Genomic DNA, 21,305 nt, shown 5'->3' with positions numbered 1-21,305 from the left:
ATGAACACAACCAGTACATGTAATCTTATTTCAGCAGTAGACTTAATTTTAAAAATTTAGCTGTCAAAGACCACATAGTACATGCTAAGTCATTTATCTCTAAAAGGGTAGCTTTGCAAAAGCAGGAGTCGGATACAATGCTTGACTGCAGTCATAGTCTTACTCCAGGAGAACACTGTCCTGTGAATTTAGAAATTCTGAATTGCTCAGCTCAGTAATGAAGACGACGATTCTGAAGTACTTGAATAGGAGGTGATTTGTTTCCAGAGATCTTTGCTGTCACTAGCATAAAAAAACCCCAGAGGTTTTCCTCCTTTGACCAGACTATTTGGAGAAAGAAGAACAAAAGATGACTCATCAAGAAGGCCAGCCTAACCAGTCTGATCAGGCTATGGATGTGTTACCAGCTCTATTATCAAAGCCTCTGCCTGGCTCCAGATAATTGAGGCCATCTTGAGAGTTAGACTGCATGAAATAAATCAACCTTGAATTTTTAGCTTTTACAGAAGACCTTTCTCTTGTCTGTGAGTTTCTGGTACTAGTAGCCATGAATAGTTTTCAAAGTGAGGCAGTTAGTATGCTGTCCTGACTCTTAAAAGGTTGTGTGTGTTGTCTTAAAAAAAAAACTTAAACAAAAACCCCAAACCTGAAACTTCTACATGGACACATATGCTATAAGGAAGTGTAGTTGAAAGAAGCCTCTTAAGTCTGTTTATCAGGATCCTTAAAGAAAGGAAGTGTGAAAGTGATGCTCTTGGAAATGCTGAGCCTGGAAGTAAAAGGACTTCACTGTGCATATGGGGTAGCTTCTTAGGAGATGGGTCTTAAGTTCTTCTGTATCTGCTCTCAGCTCAGGTATTGTTAGCAAAAACAGTGTCTTAGATTCCTTTAAAGTTGATATACAGTAACTTCTTGTATCAATCTTTTATAACCTGACCCTTTTTCCATGTTGTGTTTGGTAACTGAACCTGCTGATTTTAATTGTGACTCCATTTAGATCACCATATACCTTACTAAAACTGTATTGAGCTGTTTTGGCAGAATGCTCGCCTAAATGTATGTTAATGCTTATTCTGCTTAATAAAATTCATGAAAGTAAACTAGTGGTCTGTTCTGTTTCAATGCAACCTTGCTAATGCATGTTTTAGCTGCGATCCTTAGATTCTGTTTTGTTTTGTGGGTTTGTTTTTTTTTTTTAGCCATATAGCTTTTGCTTCCAAAACAGTAGCCAAGACTTGGCAAGGGACTTCTTTCGACTGGTATTGTGAATTACTTCTGGATGTTTCAGAAGTTCTGTTTTGTCTAAGGAGCAGCTGACATGGGACAAGTTACTACATTATAAACATTTGTGAGCTCAGAAGTAGAGGTTAGTTTGCTGTGTGTCCTGCTTGCCAACTAAAGTTTCATTAACTTTTATATGATCCTTGTTCCCACTTTCAGGTCTCTTAACTAGAACTGGGAACAAGGTCAATGCAGAAATTACGGAGTTACTTTTTGGTAAGTGGGATGTACAGTATATACTAATCTTTGCCTGGAAGCTTACAAGAACTCTGGGGTAACATTCAAACCAGTAGAGGGGATGTAGAATGAGTGTTTAATATTGAGCTGTCACCTTCTTAGTAAGTTAAATTGGAACACTAATTAAAAAAAACAGTCTTGGAAGAAAGTGTGTATGTGGGGTTTGTTTTTTTTAAACTCTGCTCCCCTAGCATAAGGTGGAGATAGTATGTCTGCTTAGATCTCCCCTACCTTAAATATTTGCATAATCAGAATATTAATTTTGATAGCTTAGGGTACAGCATGTGGTACCAATAAATATGAATATATAGTATAGTGTGCAAAGCTGACCTAGAGTTTTTACCCTGCCCCACACACCCTTCCTGAGACCACTTTAGATGTGAATATTAGTATTTTTGAAGGATTCAGCAATAGTCTGGTTTCTATTCAAAAGTTATGTTCAGGGTTCTGTTTAGCTTCTAAGAACCGCTGTTCTTTCTTTCTGAGGATGTTTATCTGCAAAGTGGAGCTTTCAGGTATTGGACTAAAATTATGTGCTGTCATTTGTAGGTTTACATGAACTGCTCATTTATCTTTGGTTCACACTAGTTTGTGAATAGGATCCAACTCTGAGGGGTTTTATTCTTTTCATAAAACTTCGGCATGCTTAAGCGAAGAACAACTTACTGTTCCGTAAGAAGTGCCTTATTTTTCCTCATCCTCTTTTAAAGCTGAAATTCTCTAGTTAATGTTTTCAAAAGAAGCTAGCCTTAATTTAGAGATAGGAATGTGAGTTGTCTTCTGTAGCTTCTAGTGCAGTTGCTGCTTTCATACTTAAGGGTGTAGTGTTAGTAATGCTTTTGTGAGGTTTCACGAGAACAAGTAATGGGGATTGTCTCCTAATCTCACTTAAAAGGTAGAAGGAACAGTACAAGTGTAATCTTTGTTGGGTATCAGTGGACCCACACAGATACCTTAAAACACTTAAGTCTGTCTTGCTTTTGGCAGTATGAATATGGCTTCTTTCTTGTGTCAGTGACAACTATGGTTCAAAGTGTCATAAAGCATTAACCTAGTGACACTGCTGTCCCTGATCTTCATCAGCATGGGGGACCTGTAATCATGATGCTATGTGAATTTCACATGTACTTCTACAAAATAAAACTGACAGTTGGGCAATGTTACATCTTTGAGTTATGTACAGTCTACTGAAACAAGTATGAGCTAGAGAAATTAAAGAAGTAATCTCTGCAACTCATGCCCTGCCTTTGCTATTTCTTCTTGCAGTTTTCTGTGGCTGGCAGATGTGTCCTTGAGCTTGGAGTTGTTTTGCCTATTTGACTCTATAATTAGTGATTCAGGCTTTAACGAAAACTTCTCTTGATACTTGAAACCGTCATGGTCTAGTATTTGCAGTATGTGCTGTAGTTCTGCTGTGTTTTGAGAGCAGCCTCCTGACTAGTTATCCTGCTATTTTAGTTGGAAATTAAGGACAGAAGAAGGTATTCAAAAGAAAATAATAAAATGCTTCCTCTGCTTTATCCTGACATCAGAATTGCTCATTCCAAATTATCTCTAGAAGTTCTACTCTGAATATCAGATTGCTTTAGTCAATCAGTGTAAGTCAGGTTTTAAACTTCTGAATTCATGTAGGCTTACAGCCTCTTCAGACTTTTGGTTAGTCTCTGACACACTGATGGAATATAGCTGCAGATAATAATTTCAGATAGGACAGTTACTAATAATTAGAAATATTAGTTTTAATTTGTTTTGTGTGGTCTCTGAATGCCTCTTCCACAGCAATCTCCATTTCAGGTAGCTGGACATAATTTATTCAAGTCTTCTCAATTTGTGTAGTAACTTCAGGTTTTTTTGCTTCCAAACTGAAAAGCATAGCACTTGCTCTAGGGTATGAAGTCAGTAAACTGTAAGAAACTGATTGTGGAACTTAATAGCAGAAAGGAATGGCCACAACACTAGCAGAAAATAGCTCTTAAAGGATTCTACATGCTGTTGTAGTGCAGGTTCTTATGCATACAATGATTAATCCTAGAAATCTATACTTCCCGCTTGTTCCTGCAGACTTTATTTGTTATTGTTTGTTATTAGCTTTTGTTAATCCATTAGTTTGTGTGTGCTGTCACAAAATATAGCAGCTGTGAGTAGAGTGGTGGTGTTGGGTTGTATTGTTGCTTACGCTGATATATGTTGGTTCACTTCTAGACAAAATTGCCTCTTTCTCCAACCATGGCTAACTACCCAGTTCTCTGTGTGAGAGCTTATTTGCATTGACTTATTTTTCTACTTCATAGGACATATTTTAATCATATGCAGTGTCTCTCAACGAATTATTCAAACAGGAAAGGAATTTCATTTTTCTGTGGAAGGTATTCTTTGTTATATCTTCAGTTGTCATCATAATGTATGCTGAACTTAAACATTAAGTGAGAATTTTTCAGTTTAGTCTTTAACTTCATTTTACGTCCTTATGTGTTCTTGAAGTGCTTACATAAGGAATACTTTGGCTAAAGCTGATGGAAGTTATTGAAGATAAATTTTTTTTCTTCTCCTTACCTGGTTATGCCTTAGAATAATTGATAATATCAGGTCAGAGAAGGCTCTGTAAACAGCCATCAATAAGAGCATGCTTATGTGTCACTGCTGTACCAAAATGATGGCTTTTCACTTCTTTCTTCAATTTGCTGGAGTCAGACCACAATTGTTCTGCTAACTCATGATGGATTTGTCTCTTAAGTTAACTTATTTTTACTGAAGTAATATATTCCTAACTTCAAATAGTCTTTTTTGTCATCTCTTTGATGTAGGAAGGTTCAGGGGCCTTTTGTATGATCTAGAATGGTTCCCAAGGCTGTACCTTTATGCCTCTCTGAGATGACAAGAGCTTGAAATGTCAAGCTGCAGAATGAATGATATTTCAGGTCCTTTAGTCTACTGACAGCTTGTTTATAATATCCTAGATCAATGTCCCTATATAAAAAACATTATTAGGTGTAGGTCTTATTGCATGAGACTTTTCTATGAGGCTGTCTGTTTCTATGAGACAGTGCTTCTGTCCACTTCTGTTCCCTTCTCCAGAGAGGCTTCATCTTTAGTTTTAGTCCAGCTGGAGAAGGATTGTGCATATGTTCTTTCTCCAGTAAAATGTTGGAGTGGACTTGCCACAGCTCTGAATCATTGATTGTTGGGAGTGAGTTGTTTATCTTTGGGAAGGAGCAGAGAGGGTCAGTGTCAAATTAGACTGCAGTTACTTCTGTTCACAAGTCTCCTGGATCATGATGGTTGAAGAGAACTGTATTGGGAGAGGAAAAAGGATGCCTCAACTTCTTGCTCTTTGCAATGAACAAACAGTGCTAGGTTGGATCTCTGAATTGTAGTCCACAACTCATTTCACAGCCTGTTGTCCTAATGGACAACTCCAACTTGCTATTCCATAAATATCTGCCTTTGACCAGCTGAATTATGTTGAATTACAATTTGGTGATGTTGATCGAGAAAATACTTTCAAACCAGTACTTATGAAAGGGTGAAATCACTAGGACATAATATAGATGTTTTACCTCAAAATATTTCTTGGTAGGGCCTGTAAATTGACTGAAGGGAAGTTATTTTCTGGTAGAAAGAAGTGGTTTGCATCCCTGGAGAGATACCATGTCCCTGTATGTCTCTGCCGTTCTGGTAACTTTTACTGACAGTGTGTGGCTTTCTTGGTTAACCCATTCTTACTCTTGCTCCTAGATCCAGTCTAAGGGAAAGATCTGGAGTCCTTTCCTTGCTCTTTGAAAGAGATTCTATTTAGTACTTTTTCTGTTGATTGATTTCTGGGTATTGTAGTTGAACAGATGATCTGAAAGTTACATGTGTCTACACACAGACAGAGAATTTCGTATGTGAGCATTTCAAAATGCTTTGTAGTTCCTAAGTCTTCAGGGTTTGTTGGCTGGTGACAGTGGACTTCACAAGGCAGCAGCTTCTGTGGCAGTATATAGGGTGCTCCTGCTCTGACCGAGCTTCCTGTGTCAAATGGGCAGAGTTCATCTGAGATACTGGACTATACTTGAGCCCCTGATATTTGAAAAAGGAAAAATTGTTTTGAATCTGTGCTCAATGTAGACAGACAAACTTCCTTTTAACTGGTAGGTTAATGTTTTGGGTTTTTTCCTTGTATGTTTCTCTCAGTGACCCTGGTGGAGGGATTGAGATGTCAGAGTTCATACGAGAAGCAACTCCCCCTGTTGGCTGCAGCTCACGCAATTCTTATGCTGGGGTAGATCCAAACAACCAGGTAAGAATTAAAGCTACTGCAGTTGTTCCCTTAGTACTGCTGTCTTTGCAATCTGTGGAGTAATCTTTGATATATTTTTTTCTTGTTATTTTAATTGTTTATCCTAACACAATTAAAAAAACCCTAACAACTTACCTTTCTGTGTTTAACTGCCTTATTAGGGTGGCATTGCACTCTCCTAGCTGCATAGCTCTTGCTCTTCCCATCTTGTGTTCATTTTAGGAATGGCTGAATTTTATAAGGGAACCCACTGTCCCATCAGAAAGTATTCCCTTTTGCTCAGGTAGTTTCCTTCTGATTTAGTAAATCAAAATGGCTCTGAGCATGGTCAGGTAAGTACTAAGACCCACTGTGGTGGGCTTCCTTCCTTCTTTCTTGTGGCATCAGTGAGCCATTAGATAGCTCAAGCTGTAACTTCATCCTTATGTTCCAACTTCGGTTTCCTCCCTTAGTTTTGTGTGATCTGTCATTTAAATGCTTAATTGGCAAACTTCAGTTGTCCTGAGTTTGAGGAGGCTTCTGTTAAGTCTTCTTAGAACGTATCTGCTGATGATGATCTTTTGCAATGCTTAAATGGCTTTCTGAAAGTTGTTATTCCTGACAGTTCAGACTCTGCAGTCAGAAATGTTAATTTGCTAAGGTCCAAAGCAAGATAAACTGGTAGAAATGGAAAGACTAAACTGGTTTATTTTTGGATGACCTCTGCAAGATCTTCACTATTTTGACACTTCAGTAGGGGTGGGAAGAAAGCAATAAATAGGGGCTGCTGTGCACCAGATGGAAGTGCTGAAGAACTTGGCTTTATTAGAATTTAATGCAACTTCATTATGCTTTACTTGCATTGTGATTTCACTGGGGAGGTTGTTCTGTTTCCTTACGATGTCTGCTAGATTTATGCTTTCACCTTCTGTAGTGCTGTATGTGCTGTTCCTTCTGTTTGGCTTGTTTCGTTTAGCCAGTTGTGGCATACTACTTCTACTAACTCTTCATGAGGACGAGTAGATTGATTGTATGGTTACGTTAACAGTGAGCAATGCAGCATCATATTAAAGATACAGAAGCTATGTTTGAATGATGTGGAAATCTGTGGTGTTGTATTACAATATCAAGTCCTTATTAGCTCTCTGAGCAAGCAGTATATAATGTAGTGCAGTGTTACGGTAATGTTGTTGGTTTAGCTGAAAAATGCTTCATTATGCAGCATAAATAAGAGATTTTCTTTGAAGAGAGCAGGTATTTGGTAGTGTTCAGAGGAATAGGAAGCAATGGTCCATGTAGGAAGACAGAACTAGACTGGGAATCATGTTTCTTTGGATTTTGGAAAAAAAAAAAAATCCCAAACTATTCCAAACGTACTCATAACAGTTTCAGTGTTAAAGCATGTGAAGAAACTCTTGTGCTCTTTCCTGTGTGCTTTAATGCTGACACTAAAACACAGTTAAAGCTACTGTGAAAGCTAGTATAGTGCTTAAAATGTGTTTATGCTGATAAAATTAGTGTTCACTAGTCCCCTGTAATTGAATTTGTAGCATCAAAAGGGTACGTGAACAATAAGCATGGGAGTTCTGTTCAGTTTTTTGTGTGAAATAGCTTTCCTATGCTGATGCATTTGCATTCAGCTACAGTATTCAGCAAAGCATGTTACTGAAGGGGAAAAAAAGTTGAAACATGACAAAATTACTAACTAAAAGTGTGCATGACAGTGTAGTAAAGAAAATGTATTAAACAAGTTCTGACTGCTTTTTTTGCATTACACATAGCAAAGCTATTCTTCTGTAGTATGGCTGAATAAAATCTGCACACATCTTCAGATTGCTTTAGATCTGCTGTGCTTACAGAGAAGAATTAATAGAATTATGTTTTCTTTTCCCCAGAGTTGTCTGAACTAGGGGATTTTTGAAAAACAGTATCCCAATAAGTATACAATAAAGTCAAATTGCCATCATTTTTTGTATCTTGGGTTCAGATTTTGCCTTTGAATGCTCTTCTGTCTTATTTCTGAGTGGTTTAATTATTTGACACGTGCATTTTCGTGTGCTATTCGAAGCTCTTTGAGAGAGGTGGTATTGGAAATATTATTGAAGGAAAGACTAAATTCTCTTTAGCACCTCTGTAAAATAATCTGCTACAGATTACAGGACACATAAAGGCAGACTGCAGACCTAAATTGTGAGTGTGTTTTTGTATGAGGAAGTACATGCCTGCTGGTTGGTCATTGAACATGGCTGAAAAGCAGATACTATAAATTTGAAATGTGAGTGTAACTAATACCTAAGAATAGATGAAGCAATACTGCAGTCTTCCACTAACCAGTTTACTTGCTTTGAGGTAACTATTATCTGTGTACTTGGAAACTGTCTTCAAAAGAAAAATTGCATTTGTAGGAATGAGAGGGAGGAATAAGATACAGTAAAATGATTAGGTTTAATTGATAGAAGTTTATTCAGCTGCCAGCAGGGATCATCCTGCCATATTCCCTGGTCATGCTGCTGCCACTTTCCATGTACCAACACTTAGTTCTTGTGGTTACCCAGTCAGTGGATCAACTCTGAGACAGACCTGAAAACTAATCCTGGTAAAAATATGTATCTTTTCCAATGGGAACAGTTTCTGGTTTTAGTTTGGTGTTTACTATGTTGAACAGAAGAGTTTTATATTAACATGGTGTTGTCTTTAAGCATTTCAGACAACCGTGATCAGTGTGTTAAACAGTTAGCTTTACAACAGCAGTTATTACTATACCATCACACTAGTAGTTTGTTTCCACATTAGGTATTTTCAAGGAAAATTCCTAGAATAGAAACTGGTTTTAAAAGCAGCATAGTAAAATCTCCAAGTACATTTGCTATAAAACAGAATAATGCAGTGATATAGTTGGATGCATAATTAGATGGCTTGTCATTTCTGTTTGCAGTAGAAACTCTTTTGAGTTAGAAAGGATTTTACAGCACTGTGCTGTTAGATGGTTTTGTGCCTTTGAAAATCTCTCCTAAATATGTAGGCAAGTGCATGCATTGCAGTAATAGTAAACAACAATTGGGTAATTCCTGAAAGTTTACATCTTTTTACGTAACTCCCTGTTTCTAGGTTGGATCTGGGTTATCTCGTCTGGGAACAGCAGCAACCATCAAAGGTGAGATTTTTTTGACTATTTCTTAAAATTGCCTTGCAGTAGCACTTCAGATCACTATAGTTTACTATGTTGTTTCCAAATACTGTCTACCTTGTTCATTTTCAAAACTTTTTTGTGAGCTATGTACAGCATACAGAAGAAATCTTCCTTGGAGTTACAAATTATATGCCTAAAATACGAGGAGAGAATATCCTGGAATCCTGCTCTGTTTTCTATGTCACAACAGGTTTTTCTTTTGCTTGTGAATGCAGAGCCAAGGGATTGGTTTCAGTGGACTTTTCCTTATTATTTTGAGTTCTGTGCAACCAGTCGCCCTTGCGGTATTGTATTTCAATGACTGGATTATTTCTAGTTGCTTGGCATCTAGTGAAAGTATTGTCCAGGACAGCCCTTGAGAACTGCCCCAAGGCAAAAATAAATTATTTGTAATATGAAAAGTTGCTATCTTGTAAATTTGTTAAGCCAATAAGACAACAAAAGAAAATGAGATGTGAATTGTTGTCTCCTTCCTGATTTTTCCTTAGCTATCTTTACACGTATTTTGTTACAGTCTACCCCTCATTTTTATTGGCATGTAGGCAAAAAGGAATAGTCAAATAGATATATCTTGAAGGAAAAAAAAGGAATTTTTTCCATTGGGTTCTGTGTAACATGCTTTTCCAATTCTTCATGGCAGATCTGTTCAGTTGAATGAAAACTTTCTTATATATGTAATAAAAGAAATAGAGCAGACAATGCTTATCTCTAAAAGATAAGATAAATCTTGTGTTACTTGTAATTATTATTTACCTTCAAATGAGTAAATAAAAGCAACAGTCTTTCATGACAGGCGAGAAATTTGCGTGTATGTTGATGTATGTGTTAATACTTTGAGCACTAGTACTCTTCTTTCTTTAAATTCACAGGAGATACTGACACTGCCAAGACCTCTGATGATATCAGTTTAAGTCTTGGCCAGAGTTCTAGCCTATGTAAAGAAGGGAGTGAAGAACAAGGTAAAATTTCTTCTTCTGCATATTAAACATGGTATTTTGTTACCAAAGATCCTTTGCTTAACATGCTAAATAAATTCATGCAATTTGTTGATAGACTCTTAAGAAAGGGTATCTTGAAGCTCTCTGTTTCCTTTCTTAATTAATCCAAGTTCCTGGGATGCATAGCTTGAATACTATAACTTTATTCTTGGGCTGTGTGTTTCTTGTTCTGGCATCTTCCAGCAGGTAATAAATATTTACTGTCTCCTTACTGCTGAAAGATCGCTAGCTTACATGTTTCTAGATAATCTCTCTCATACTGTAAGTGGCTTGGGTTTCATGGACTTAATTATAGACCAATTTGCTTTGCTTTCCAGTACAGCCAAACGAATTTTTTTAAATCAGGCATGCTTTTACGTAAATAATCCCATACAGAGTTCTGTGTTTCTGGAGCTATAGACTACTTCTAATACGCAAGCTATCAGAGTTCTGTAATTGTTTTTTCCTAGTATGTAAGGAAACTGCTAGCTTGTATTCTTTAGTTATCCAGTTTTGTTTCAGATCACATTTTTCATTTAGCTTTGTTGCCAGGAAAAAGTCTGCTCAGACTAAAGCAGCATAAAAGTTAAGGGAAATCTCTTGTTTACTGTTTTTAAAGTATGTGGTGATTAGCAGGAAGTTAACTCTGGGAATACTGTAGTTCATTTTGGCCAGTCTAATCAGACTGATGGGTTCCTTTCAGTCCTTAGTGTGATTCAGTGCAGAAAATATGTTTAAAATAGAAGATTACAGGTGGTTGTGCTGTTGTAATAGGCAGCAGGGTTCTACTACTTTCAGCTGAGTAATGGAACTGTTTGTGAAGTCTCTTAAGTTACACATGTGCAAATACCCTCTACAAAAACCCAGTAATTGTAGTAACTTAACTTGGCCTCCAGATCTTCTATTTTTAGTGACAGTACCAAAAAGTAGCCTGACTTGCAATACTGCCTGCAGGTGGACACTTCTATAGGAGGCCACTTGTGGTGGATACAGAAACAGTTGTTCTGACCAAGAACTAACAGCAAATCCTCATGATTTTCTTTAACAACATCAGTTTTAGAGGTAGTAAAACTCAGTAACTTCATATGGATTTCATTATAGTACCAGTAGACTTGTGTCAGTGCCTGCATCCTTGCTAACTGTGAGCTTACTTGGTATCTGGTAGGAAAGGTGGGGGTTTTTTTTGTAGGTTTTTGGACTGCAAAGTTAGTGGGGTTTACTCTGTTTTCTTTAATAACTTTAAAGTTTATGTGAAACAATTTACTGCAAGTAGGAAATAAAACAAAAGGCAGGGTACCCTTTTATAATTAAAGAACTTTGGGATACATAAAAAACATTAAGTCTGAGAGGCATGAACAATAGAGGAGGCTGACGACTTGTCAGAATCATGTTGTCTTTTATTAGCTGCTAAGATTAAGCTGGTGTTCATTGTTTCTTTTTTGCAAAAAAACAGTCTGTCAGGTTTGCCCAGATGCTAGGAATTCTTTTAAATGGTAATGTGATGCATAGTACTTGCAAATGGATTTGTCTGTTTATTTACTTTATCTGACATAAACAAGCAGTTGTAAAAGCAGATTGTGTAACTTACATGAACATTCTACATGAATATTTTTAAATATGTACTTAAACAGATTTGGCAACTGATCGGAAGCTTTTTCGTCTGGTGTCGAATGACTCCTTTGTCTCCATCCAACCTTCATTATCCTCTGGACAGGATTTGCCAAGAGACAACAGTGACAAAGTGTGCCTCTCGAACAACCAGCTTGTGGACCAGTCTAAAACCAGTGCATGTGACACAGAAGTAGCTTCGCTTGTAACTCTGCATTCTCACTCCTATAGGAAGGATCATAGACCACGAGGTGTACCAAGGACTTCTAGCTCTGCTGTTGCTTTTCCAGATGCTTCACTAAATGACTTCCCTCTCTATCAGCAAAAACGAGGACTAGATCCTGTCAGTGAGCTAGAAGCTTCCAAGCCCCCTTCTGGATCCAGAGAGTCCTTGGCTGAGAACTCTTGCATTTCAGGAGTTTTTCAATTAGATGACATTCTGAAAAGTAGCAGCCCTCAACCATTGGCGAAGAGCGGGAAGAGCAAATCCCTGAAAGCAGACAAAAGTGTGGACAGTCTGAGAAGCCTGAGTACTAGAAGCAGTGGTTCAACAGAAAGCTACTGCAGTGGGACTGATCGCGACACTAACAGTACCATCAGTAGCTATAAAAGTGAACATACGAGCTCGACACATATAGAAAGTGTGTTGTCGGAGCATGAGGAGGAGTCTCCTAGAGAAGAGAAAAAGGATGGTAAGAAAAAAGACTGTGGTATTGACTCAGAGGAGGACAGTAGTTCTACTACTGACAAAAGGACTAGTAGCGAAAGGACTGCTGTGGAAGTGAGCACTACCAGTGGTGTTCAAGAGGTGAAGGGTTCAAATGTGTCTGATGAGGGGCACAGCCAGAAAGGTCTGGGTGCCTCTGCTTCAGAAGAGGCCAATAAGAACCCACATGCCAATGAATTGACTACGCAAGCTGACAGGCCACTGGGGAAGGCTGCTGAACAAAGAGATGAGCAGAGTGAGAAGCTGGCTGTGTTAGTAGATTCAAGAACTTCTAAAGAAACAAGTGGAAAACAAAAAGAAGGAGATGTTCGACCAAAATCTTCTAGCTTAATACATCGAACAGCCTCTACCCACAAGTCCAGCCGGAGAAGGACAGGAAAAAAACGGGCTAGTAGTTTTGATTCAAGTCGGCACAGGGAATATGTTTCCTTCCGAGGTGTATCTGGTACTAAACCTCACAGTGCTGTGTTTTGTCACGATGAGGACTCCAGTGATCAAAGTGACTTGAGCAGGACATCAAGTATGCAGTCAGCTCACCAGTTCAGCAGTGATAGCTCTTCCAGCACCACTTCCCATTCATGCCAGTCTCCTGAGGGGAAGTACAGTGCTCTAAAGACCAAATACGTTTCTAAGGAACGTGGGGGCACAGACCCTGAAAATGCTCACAAAACCCATGTAAGCTCTGAAGGAATTAGCAAAAAACGATCTACACGTCGGACTTCTAGCACAAACAGTGCCAAGAATCGTGCCAGAGTATTAAGCCTGGACAGTGGTACTGTAGCTTGTTTAAATGACCCAAATAGTTTAATGGCACCAGGTAACATAAAACAGTTAACCACTTCAAAATCTGATTTGGAAGCCAAAGAAGGAGAGGTGCTAGATGAGCTATCTCTGTTGGGAAGGGCTTCACACTTAGAGTCAGTCACTCGTTCTAGGAATAGCTTACCAAGCCAGGCTACATTTCCTGAAGGGGAAGAGCAAGAATCAGCAAGTGGAGGTAAGTAAATGACCTACCAGAAGTACCTTGCTGTTAATGAGTCTGGTATCTATGACTTAAGTTACTATACTTAAGCGTCTTCCTGTTTCTTCATTCTTGCCTAGTAAAACTGACAAAGCATTTCCTTCATAATCTCTTGGAAGATCTACAGAAATAGGAGTTGAATTCAAACAAATGTTACGAAATCTATGGGTAGAGGTGTTACGGGTGTGACTGGCAGTCTTTGTTAACCAGAGCTGTATCTTAAAATTGTTATTTGTGACCAGATCAGACCTGCTCCAAGCTTTAAATTGTGTGTACTATTTTAAATTATCTGTACTATTTCAAATTATGTGTACTATTTAAAAAGTTAATAATAATAAGAGAGGCTGTTGGGGTTTCTTTCTGAAAAATTGTGCAGTTTAGAAAATTTGGAACCTGGAAGTGATTGATTGTTACTGCTGCTTCTTAGATGAACTCTCTGGCATGGCTTGAGGTGGTATAAAAAAAAATCACAACAAACAACCCTTACCATGCTGCCTTGAATTGTGCATTCTTACAATGGTCTAGTTACTAAGCTGAATTCTCCTGGGGATTTGATTTTGCTTAGCCTTGCCATTGTTGGCTAGACAGTGTTGTTTACTTTGGTTTTGTTTTGGTTTGTGTTTTTTTTTCCTTCATTATGAGAACACAATAACCTTCCTGTGCTGGAGAGAGGAAGGTAATTTCCTCTTACTTTCTGTAACTGTTGCTTTGCTTGGTGTAATGTGAGTACTAAGCTTACCTGTAGTAGCTGGTATTAATATAGGTTAATAGGGGCTTTCAAGAAAAGAATTTGGAGCTCTTAATCATGTTTTGTTTATCACTTCTTATGGCGTTTCAGTCTCTTTTCTTGGTTAGCCATATTGACTGCATTAACTGGAAGGCTTTTTGTGTCATGGAAGATAAGTGGGTTTAAAATATGTTTTCAGAGCAGTATGGGATTGCTGATTACCTCAGTCTGATTTCTGGGATTGAGGGGAATACCTACCAGATAATCTGGATCTTGTTAGCTAAGCACACAAATGATTCATAAAATTGTGTTTTAGATCAAGGCATAGATATTTTAAAGAAATTGTAGCAAATTTACTGTCCTTGTTATTTAGATTGCCTAAGCAAAGTAGTAACTTCCATCTTAAAAGGAGAGACTTCCAGCTCACAGTGAGATGAAATATGACCAATAGTTCTTTCTTTTTTCCCCTGACACTGACATAAGAACAAAGTCAAAAACCAGTACAGTTAATTTTGGGAGGATGGAGAGAGTGTGCTACACAAGTTCAGCTGTGTATGGATTACTGATCAAATTTGGCTGGTTTACAATTAGTTCAGACATATTTAGATGCCTTCTTAAAAAAAAGAAAAACCTGCATATTTTGGTAATTTCTGTCTTAGTTATTGCTAGCAACAGGGTTCTGCAGTAGCTTTAATGAAAGAGTCCAGGTTGCTTTTTTAGTACTAACTCTGCAAGCTAAACACTTAACATACATTCTTAACATGCCTTGTAAAAGTGACAGCTCTTCTTTATGTCTACTGAGAGTAATTTGACAAATAAAAGTTCTGCTTTATGTATTTACTGTTTTGACTCTGTGCTCTCCTTAGCACAAGATTTAATTTAATTTTGGTACAACTTTAAAACTGTTAAGGTTCTCTTCTTACGTGCAAAGGAGACTTAATATACCTTACGTTACAGAACATGTCAGACTTTGTATGTGCTCACCAGTCATTGGTGGTCTGAAAGAATCAGTGCATTACTGGTGCTGTATATTGCCAAATATTTTGACTGCTCTTTTAAAGAGTGAAATGGTGGGGAAGACTAAACCTAATGCATTTAAAAGCAATCTTAAAGATCCAAGTCTGTAGCAGCTTAAGCAGGAAGTCTTGTCATTCTTGCTGGACTATTCTCTTCAGTTTCCCTTTGAAACTTTGTTTAGATAATGATCATTTTGAAGTTGATAGTATTTCTAATAAATGGCTTGCACCCAAGTATTACTTGCCCATGGGTTTCTAGCTGACTTCAAGAAGCAATCTGGATTCAGGTTCTCCAGATTTGATGACATCATAGGATTAATAACACTCGCCATATCTTATGTTTCTTATTACCAATAGAATAGGAAATACTTCCTTTATGATTGTAAGAAATTAATGTCATTCTGCTTTTTTGGAAAACAGAACAAAAACAAAACTTACTTTTCTTTTAGCATTGCAGAAGTATTTATGCAGTCATTTCTAGCATCAAGCCATTTTGAATTTATCTGTTCATGATCAATCTGAATAATTCCTTTGTGTTGTCCTCCTTTTCTACTAGTTTTTCTTTTGTGTGTGGTGTTGTGGGTTTTTTTCCCCAGATTTATAGTGTATATTACAAGTTTTGTAACAGCTATGTATTTAACTGTGGCTTTGTTCTTTGGGCTTACCTGTGACTAATAATAATCAGAGAAAATGTTTTAACTTTCTAGAATCTGAGTTGCTTTATATTCAGTATTTCTCAGTATTGACTTGTTTTTACCTTTTGGGAGTGTTTCTAAAGACATGTGTAATACACAGCATACATGTGTATGTGTATAGAAATTATTTGAGAGGATTAGGAAGTTATTTACATGTAGCAAATGAATTGCAGAATAAACTTGGCTGAGATTTTCATAAGATCAGAGGATATTGGTTGGATGAGACTTTTAGAAGTTGTCTGGTCCAACCTCCTGCTAAATGATTATTTTATAGTTTTATGTAAATATTTTTTAATTTCTGTGATTGCTTATGACAACTTTCTGAAACAATTAACAGATGCATGCTGGGATAACTAAAAGACTTGATAGTAATACTGCCTCTTTTTCAGTCAGTAGCTTTCAGTTCCTATTTTTCAAATATGACTTAAATCAGTAATTTTAACTCGATTTTATCTTTAAGTCTTCAGGGAGTAAACTAAAAAGTACATTCTTACTTGTTCATGTAATCACTAAAATGTGTTTCATAATACATAGGGCGTTTAGTAAACTTTTACGAAGTAGGATGCTATACAAACCTGTACATCTTGTACTTCAGCAGATACAATGTAGCAGTTTCATTTCTCTTTTTATGCCAGGAAGTGGTGAATGACTCACTCTTTACAAGATAACTTGTGCATTTGAATAGAAATTGCAGTTCACTTAAAATGCAGACAAACAACATTTGAAAATTCTGTAATTAAATACATGTGGTGGATGTATAATAAAAAAATGGAGGATGTCTTACAATAGTTATCTTTAACTACTCAGCCTCTAAAAGTAGCTAGTGAAATGATGGATTATGGGTTAGATGAAGTTGTTTAGATGTCTAAAAGTTTGCCTAGATGTCTAATAGTATTTTGGAAATACCACCTTAATATTCTCCTGTGCCTGGTTTCTGTCAAATGTATGCTGTTTCTGGATTGCTGTTTGTAAAGATTTAAAGAACCAACATAATGCTGTATATGACAGAGTGACGTTTTGTAAAACTTGAGCTGACCTGAAAAGTCAAGTGTTCTCCCCCAATTTCATATTAAGTATAAAAGATGTACCCTTTAAGTTGCTACTCTTTTACAGATTGCTGTAAGTTAAGATTCATTTATTTACTTTAAGTTCTTGAGTTACATACCCTTTTGTAAATAAAACTGCATGCATGTAATGTAATGCATTTTTCCTTCTGTGCATTGTATAGTGATATTGAAGTAGTAGCTCATTCTGTCCTTCTGTGTTTTGTGGTCTGCAGTACATCTCTACAGGCAGGCAAAATAGGGTTTTGTGTTTAGATTAGAATCTTGTGTTTCATATGGCATATGGAAACCTGTTAATCTCTTCAGTCTGCCTGTATTTGTACATTTATGCTTAGCATATCTGTCTGTAATCATTAGACAGTATCCTCTCCAAAATTAAAAATACAATTCAGTTCTCTGCTAAGCAGCCTGTGGTCATGTCAGCTCTTACCATTATACCACGTTTTCCTTACTATGCTTATGTCGTGTATGGCCTACAGTCATTACTTTTTTTGCCTGTGTTGTAGAGCTGTCCATGCTTCTGATGGCTTCAGTTTGATACGTTTTCTGCAGGTGGAATTAATACAGTTACAGAAGATGGGGCTTCTGGTCTGTTTTCTGGGAGTCTATCCAGTTCACATTCAGACTGCTAAATGAAACAGTTTTGCATGAGAAATCAAACTCTGAAAGAGTTTAGAAATGGTAGAAACTGAAAAACATGTCAAGTTACTGTAATCTGGTTGCGTGTATGTTGGCTATCTCTATTCATGTGTTCAGTAGGAGTCCTCCTGTAACTGGATCAGATTAAGCAGATTAGCCAGTATAAGAGGCTCTCTTCCATATCGGGTTCTTTATTGGAACCAAAGGACTGTATTCCATTACTTGATTGTTATGCATCAGCTAGCAGTGTCATAATGTACACAGCATTTGGTTCAAGGATGACATAGAAGTTTTGATGTTAGCTCTCCCCAATATCTGACGTTCTGTCCCAGCTTTGGTGTGTAAAGGTTGAGTTTTACAGAATTACCTCTAATTTTGGATGTCTTGTCATCTCAGCAGAGGTGGGATGTTGCCATTCAACACTTAAAGATGTAAACAGTGTTCAGGGTGATGTGAGGCTGAAATGGAGTTCTGCAGTTTTGGAACTTAACAGTGAAATAACACTTGGCATGAATCTTGCATCTGCTAATTCTTCATCACTACCTACTAAGGCAACGTAACGTTGAGTGGGGATTCCTTCCTGCCTGTGTTGTCCCCTTTCTGGTTTTTATGGATAAAAAGGGGCGTCCATTAGATGACTTATGACCAGAATAACTACCACTTTCCTGATACTTTGTGGTTCCATAAAGATGGGAATGGGGAACAAACAAACAAACAAAAACCTCAGGTTTTGTCCAACTTGCAGCAGTGGCTGTTGAGAGCCAGGAATGTGTGTAATGGCTTGGCAAAAGCCCAGAGAACTACTGGTAAGGGGCTTCCTGTCACCTGGTAGAAACATGCTCCTTTTAGTGTGTCACCTACAGAGTAGTAGGTATTTTACCTAAAGTCTGCAGGGCTCCATAAGGGAAATTAGGATACTTGATGAGAAATGTAAGCCACAGCATTACAGCATATACCAAAAGTTAAAAATGAAGCAAAATACACTTCATATCATTTTTTTGTTTGTTGTTTTTTCCCTGGGAATATAATTTATAAAATTTGATCCTGGTTAAATTCTCTCAAACGTCCCAAAGAAACCAGGAGTAGTAGTTCTTTTAAAATACTTTGCATTGCTGTGGAAGAGAGTTATTTCAATGTCTTAGATTGGTAGTGTTTGTGCAACTACTTCTCGCAATAATTTTTACTTGATTTGGAAAGAATGGTTCCATTTTGTTGACAAACAGCATGTGTTGTTCATAAACTTGCCAAGTATTCATCTCAAACAGGAGTTGAATAAGAATTTTTGATGCTTGGTATAAACGAAGCTGCATCTACTAACTTAAGTTTATAAGCCACATTTTTCATGCTCCTTTGTAGATGTAACTGGATTTGTTGTTACGCATACAGCTGAGAAAGTTCTGAGAGCTGTCTGAACTGTAACGGAAGTGCTCACATCGCTGCTAGAGGTAGCTATGAGATGTAATTCCAGGATATATTGAGGTTGGCTACTAATTAACATTTGGTGTTATAGTTAATAGAAGCCCATTCAAAGCAAACATGACTTTCTGTGTATGATACAGTAATATGGAATACCACTTATGCTGGAAGGGCTGTGTGTTCTAAAGATTTAAAGCATCTTTTTCTTTAAGGTGAATAAATGCAAATACAAAGTCGTAATTAAGTTTCATAAAGATCAGTGTAGGTTATGAACATATGTCTGCTGCATGAACATACTACCAATTATTGATACCCAAATCCCTGAATATAGGGACTCTGTTGGGCAGGGGATCAGATTAGGTCATAGCTTTTGCTCTTTGACTCCAAGTCCTTCAACGTTATATTCAAAAAGTATGTGTGAGTAACACCTAATGTTTTTAAAAATGGAATAATTCAAGTGGGAAATACAGTGAAGTAGAATAACTGAGACTCCTAGTTTTATCTTTGGCATTAATATAGAAATTTGTCTATCAAGCTGATCTGTAAAAGTGTTGGTTCAGAATTCAAAACAAATGGTTTCATTGTCCTGGTTATTTCTTGCTTGACAGTGTTTTGCTTTACAGATTGTTGTAGTGGCTGGTTTGATGTAATAGTAGATATTCCCCTGGCCTAGGCTCAAACTTTTTTTTTTCTCCATACATTCAACCACAACACAGAAGTTTTGGGCTTTACTTCCCTTGTTTATCTTTCAATTTTCTCTCCTTTTCTTTGGTGACAAGCTTTCCTTCCTAAATTGTGTGTTCTTTTTTCTCTGTCCTATTTTCTAGTAAAAGTTTGTATCTTAGAGATGTCCCTTCTATTCTTCATTGTTTTTGCTGACCACATCTTGATTCTTCAGAAATTAGCAGTAGTGATATTCTTCATTAAATGTCCACAGTAAGTTATAATACTATAAGCCAATACTTTTGCTTTTTCATCAGATAAGAAATCCCTGCAGTTGTAGATCTTACAATGGTGCATAATCCATGGTGATTAGTAACAGTATACTGAAGATACAGACTGAATGGACTCCTTTGTACTTGGGTATCTTATAAGTATGGTTTTTAAAATAGTGTTAGGGCACATGAGAATAAACTACGAATGCCTCAACTGTGAGGAGAGTGGTGGTGTTAATCCATAAACACATGTGAGAAGTGTGGCTTTTCTTAGGTTTTGAACACAAATGAGATACAGAAGAGCAAGATTTCAGCTATTTGGTTCGGCAAAGTAAGTTTGGTCTTAGAAGACAGATTTCATTGCTTATGAGAATGCATGAGCCACAAACTATTCATTTTGTCTCTCATTGAGAATTTGTAGGGTTGGTCATTACATGTCTTTGAAAATAGATCACAATTTTCAGTTTGATAGGGAGAGAAATGGCATGTCAAAGCATCGCTCTGGTTCCCTGCACACGTTTAACCACGCTTAACCTGACTAATGTTCCAAACCATCTAGGCTTCAAGTGCTGTATTTTTTTTTTTTCTTTCCTTAGAAGACTGAGGGACACTATGCTTCCATTGCTTGTGGGTTTTTTGGTATTTTGTTTTCTTTCCAGTCAGACTGATGTATGCAGTTTTCATCCTGAGAACTCTGTGTCCACATGGATACTTTACCTCCATACCGCATCTTTCCAGGAGTATTCTTACTTGGGAAGAATTTATCTGTATTTGAGAATTTCTGAGGCACTGGGTTTAGTGTTTTTGCCTAGCAAAAATGAAATGGCACTTGTTGATGCAATAAAAGTTGAAAATTCTACTTTTTCATCTCATGCTTCTTCAGTTTACATCTTCCAAGTTTGGGTTAGAAGCAGTGGTACCTACATGCAGGGTGATGTTGTAAATGTTTTGGCCTGTATGTGTAAATGTTCCTGCTTGAAAGAAAATATTTGTGTGTTACATTTCTTCAAACTAGTTGTATTGTACAAAAATTGTATAGTTTTCCTGTAAAACTTAGTCTTCAGTTCTGTTTAAAACTTTGAGAAACTATAGAGGTTTACATCAAAAATACTTGTGTAGTATAGAACCTGCAGGCATGGTGGTTCAACCTATGTTCAGATATTCCCAGCTGTTTGGCAAAGGGATGTGAATTATTTGTTACTCTAGAATTTTCTCTACAATAAATTTTAGTCCTTTTATTGGGAAAGTATCTTTCCGAATGTATGATGATGAAATAATACCCTCATGACTTTCTAAGTGTGTAACTGCTAATGTGGCTTTTTTCCCAATCAGAAATGTAATGAAAGAAAAAAAGGATGAATTTTAATAAATATATGTTCATATGCACAGTTGCATTAACAAATACAAAAGTCAAATTATTTCCTCTTTGAAATCAGATGTATTACAGTTGGGAATAGGTGTGGGAGGGTTAGGTTTGCTACAGAGTTGCCATTAGGTCTTCACCTCTTATT

The 21,305-nt window shown here is 37.1% G+C and overlaps 1 protein-coding gene across 9 annotated transcripts in view; it reads left to right on the top strand.

Annotated features, from left to right (window-relative positions):
• PCNX1 (pecanex 1) overlaps positions 1 to 21,305 on the top strand; it is a 92,145-nt gene that overhangs the window by 9,462 nt on the left and 61,378 nt on the right. For 8 of the 9 annotated variants that reach the window (XM_074867977.1, XM_074867976.1, XM_074867972.1 and 5 more), the window contains exons 3-6: positions 5,695 to 5,800; positions 8,888 to 8,933; positions 9,839 to 9,928; positions 11,578 to 13,278. In XM_074867977.1, the coding sequence (XP_074724078.1) occupies positions 5,695 to 5,800; positions 8,888 to 8,933; positions 9,839 to 9,928; positions 11,578 to 13,278 (1,943 nt within the window). Of the gene's footprint in view, positions 1 to 1,440; positions 1,498 to 5,694; positions 5,801 to 8,887; positions 8,934 to 9,838; positions 9,929 to 11,577; positions 13,279 to 21,305 lie in introns of all 9 variants that reach the window. The other variant, XM_074867978.1, reaches the window with a different exon arrangement.

This window comes from Strix uralensis, chromosome 4, assembly GCF_047716275.1.
Source record: "Strix uralensis isolate ZFMK-TIS-50842 chromosome 4, bStrUra1, whole genome shotgun sequence".
Classification (NCBI taxonomy): domain Eukaryota; kingdom Metazoa; phylum Chordata; class Aves; order Strigiformes; family Strigidae; genus Strix; species Strix uralensis.
This window is presented reverse-complemented; position numbering and strand designations above follow the sequence as displayed.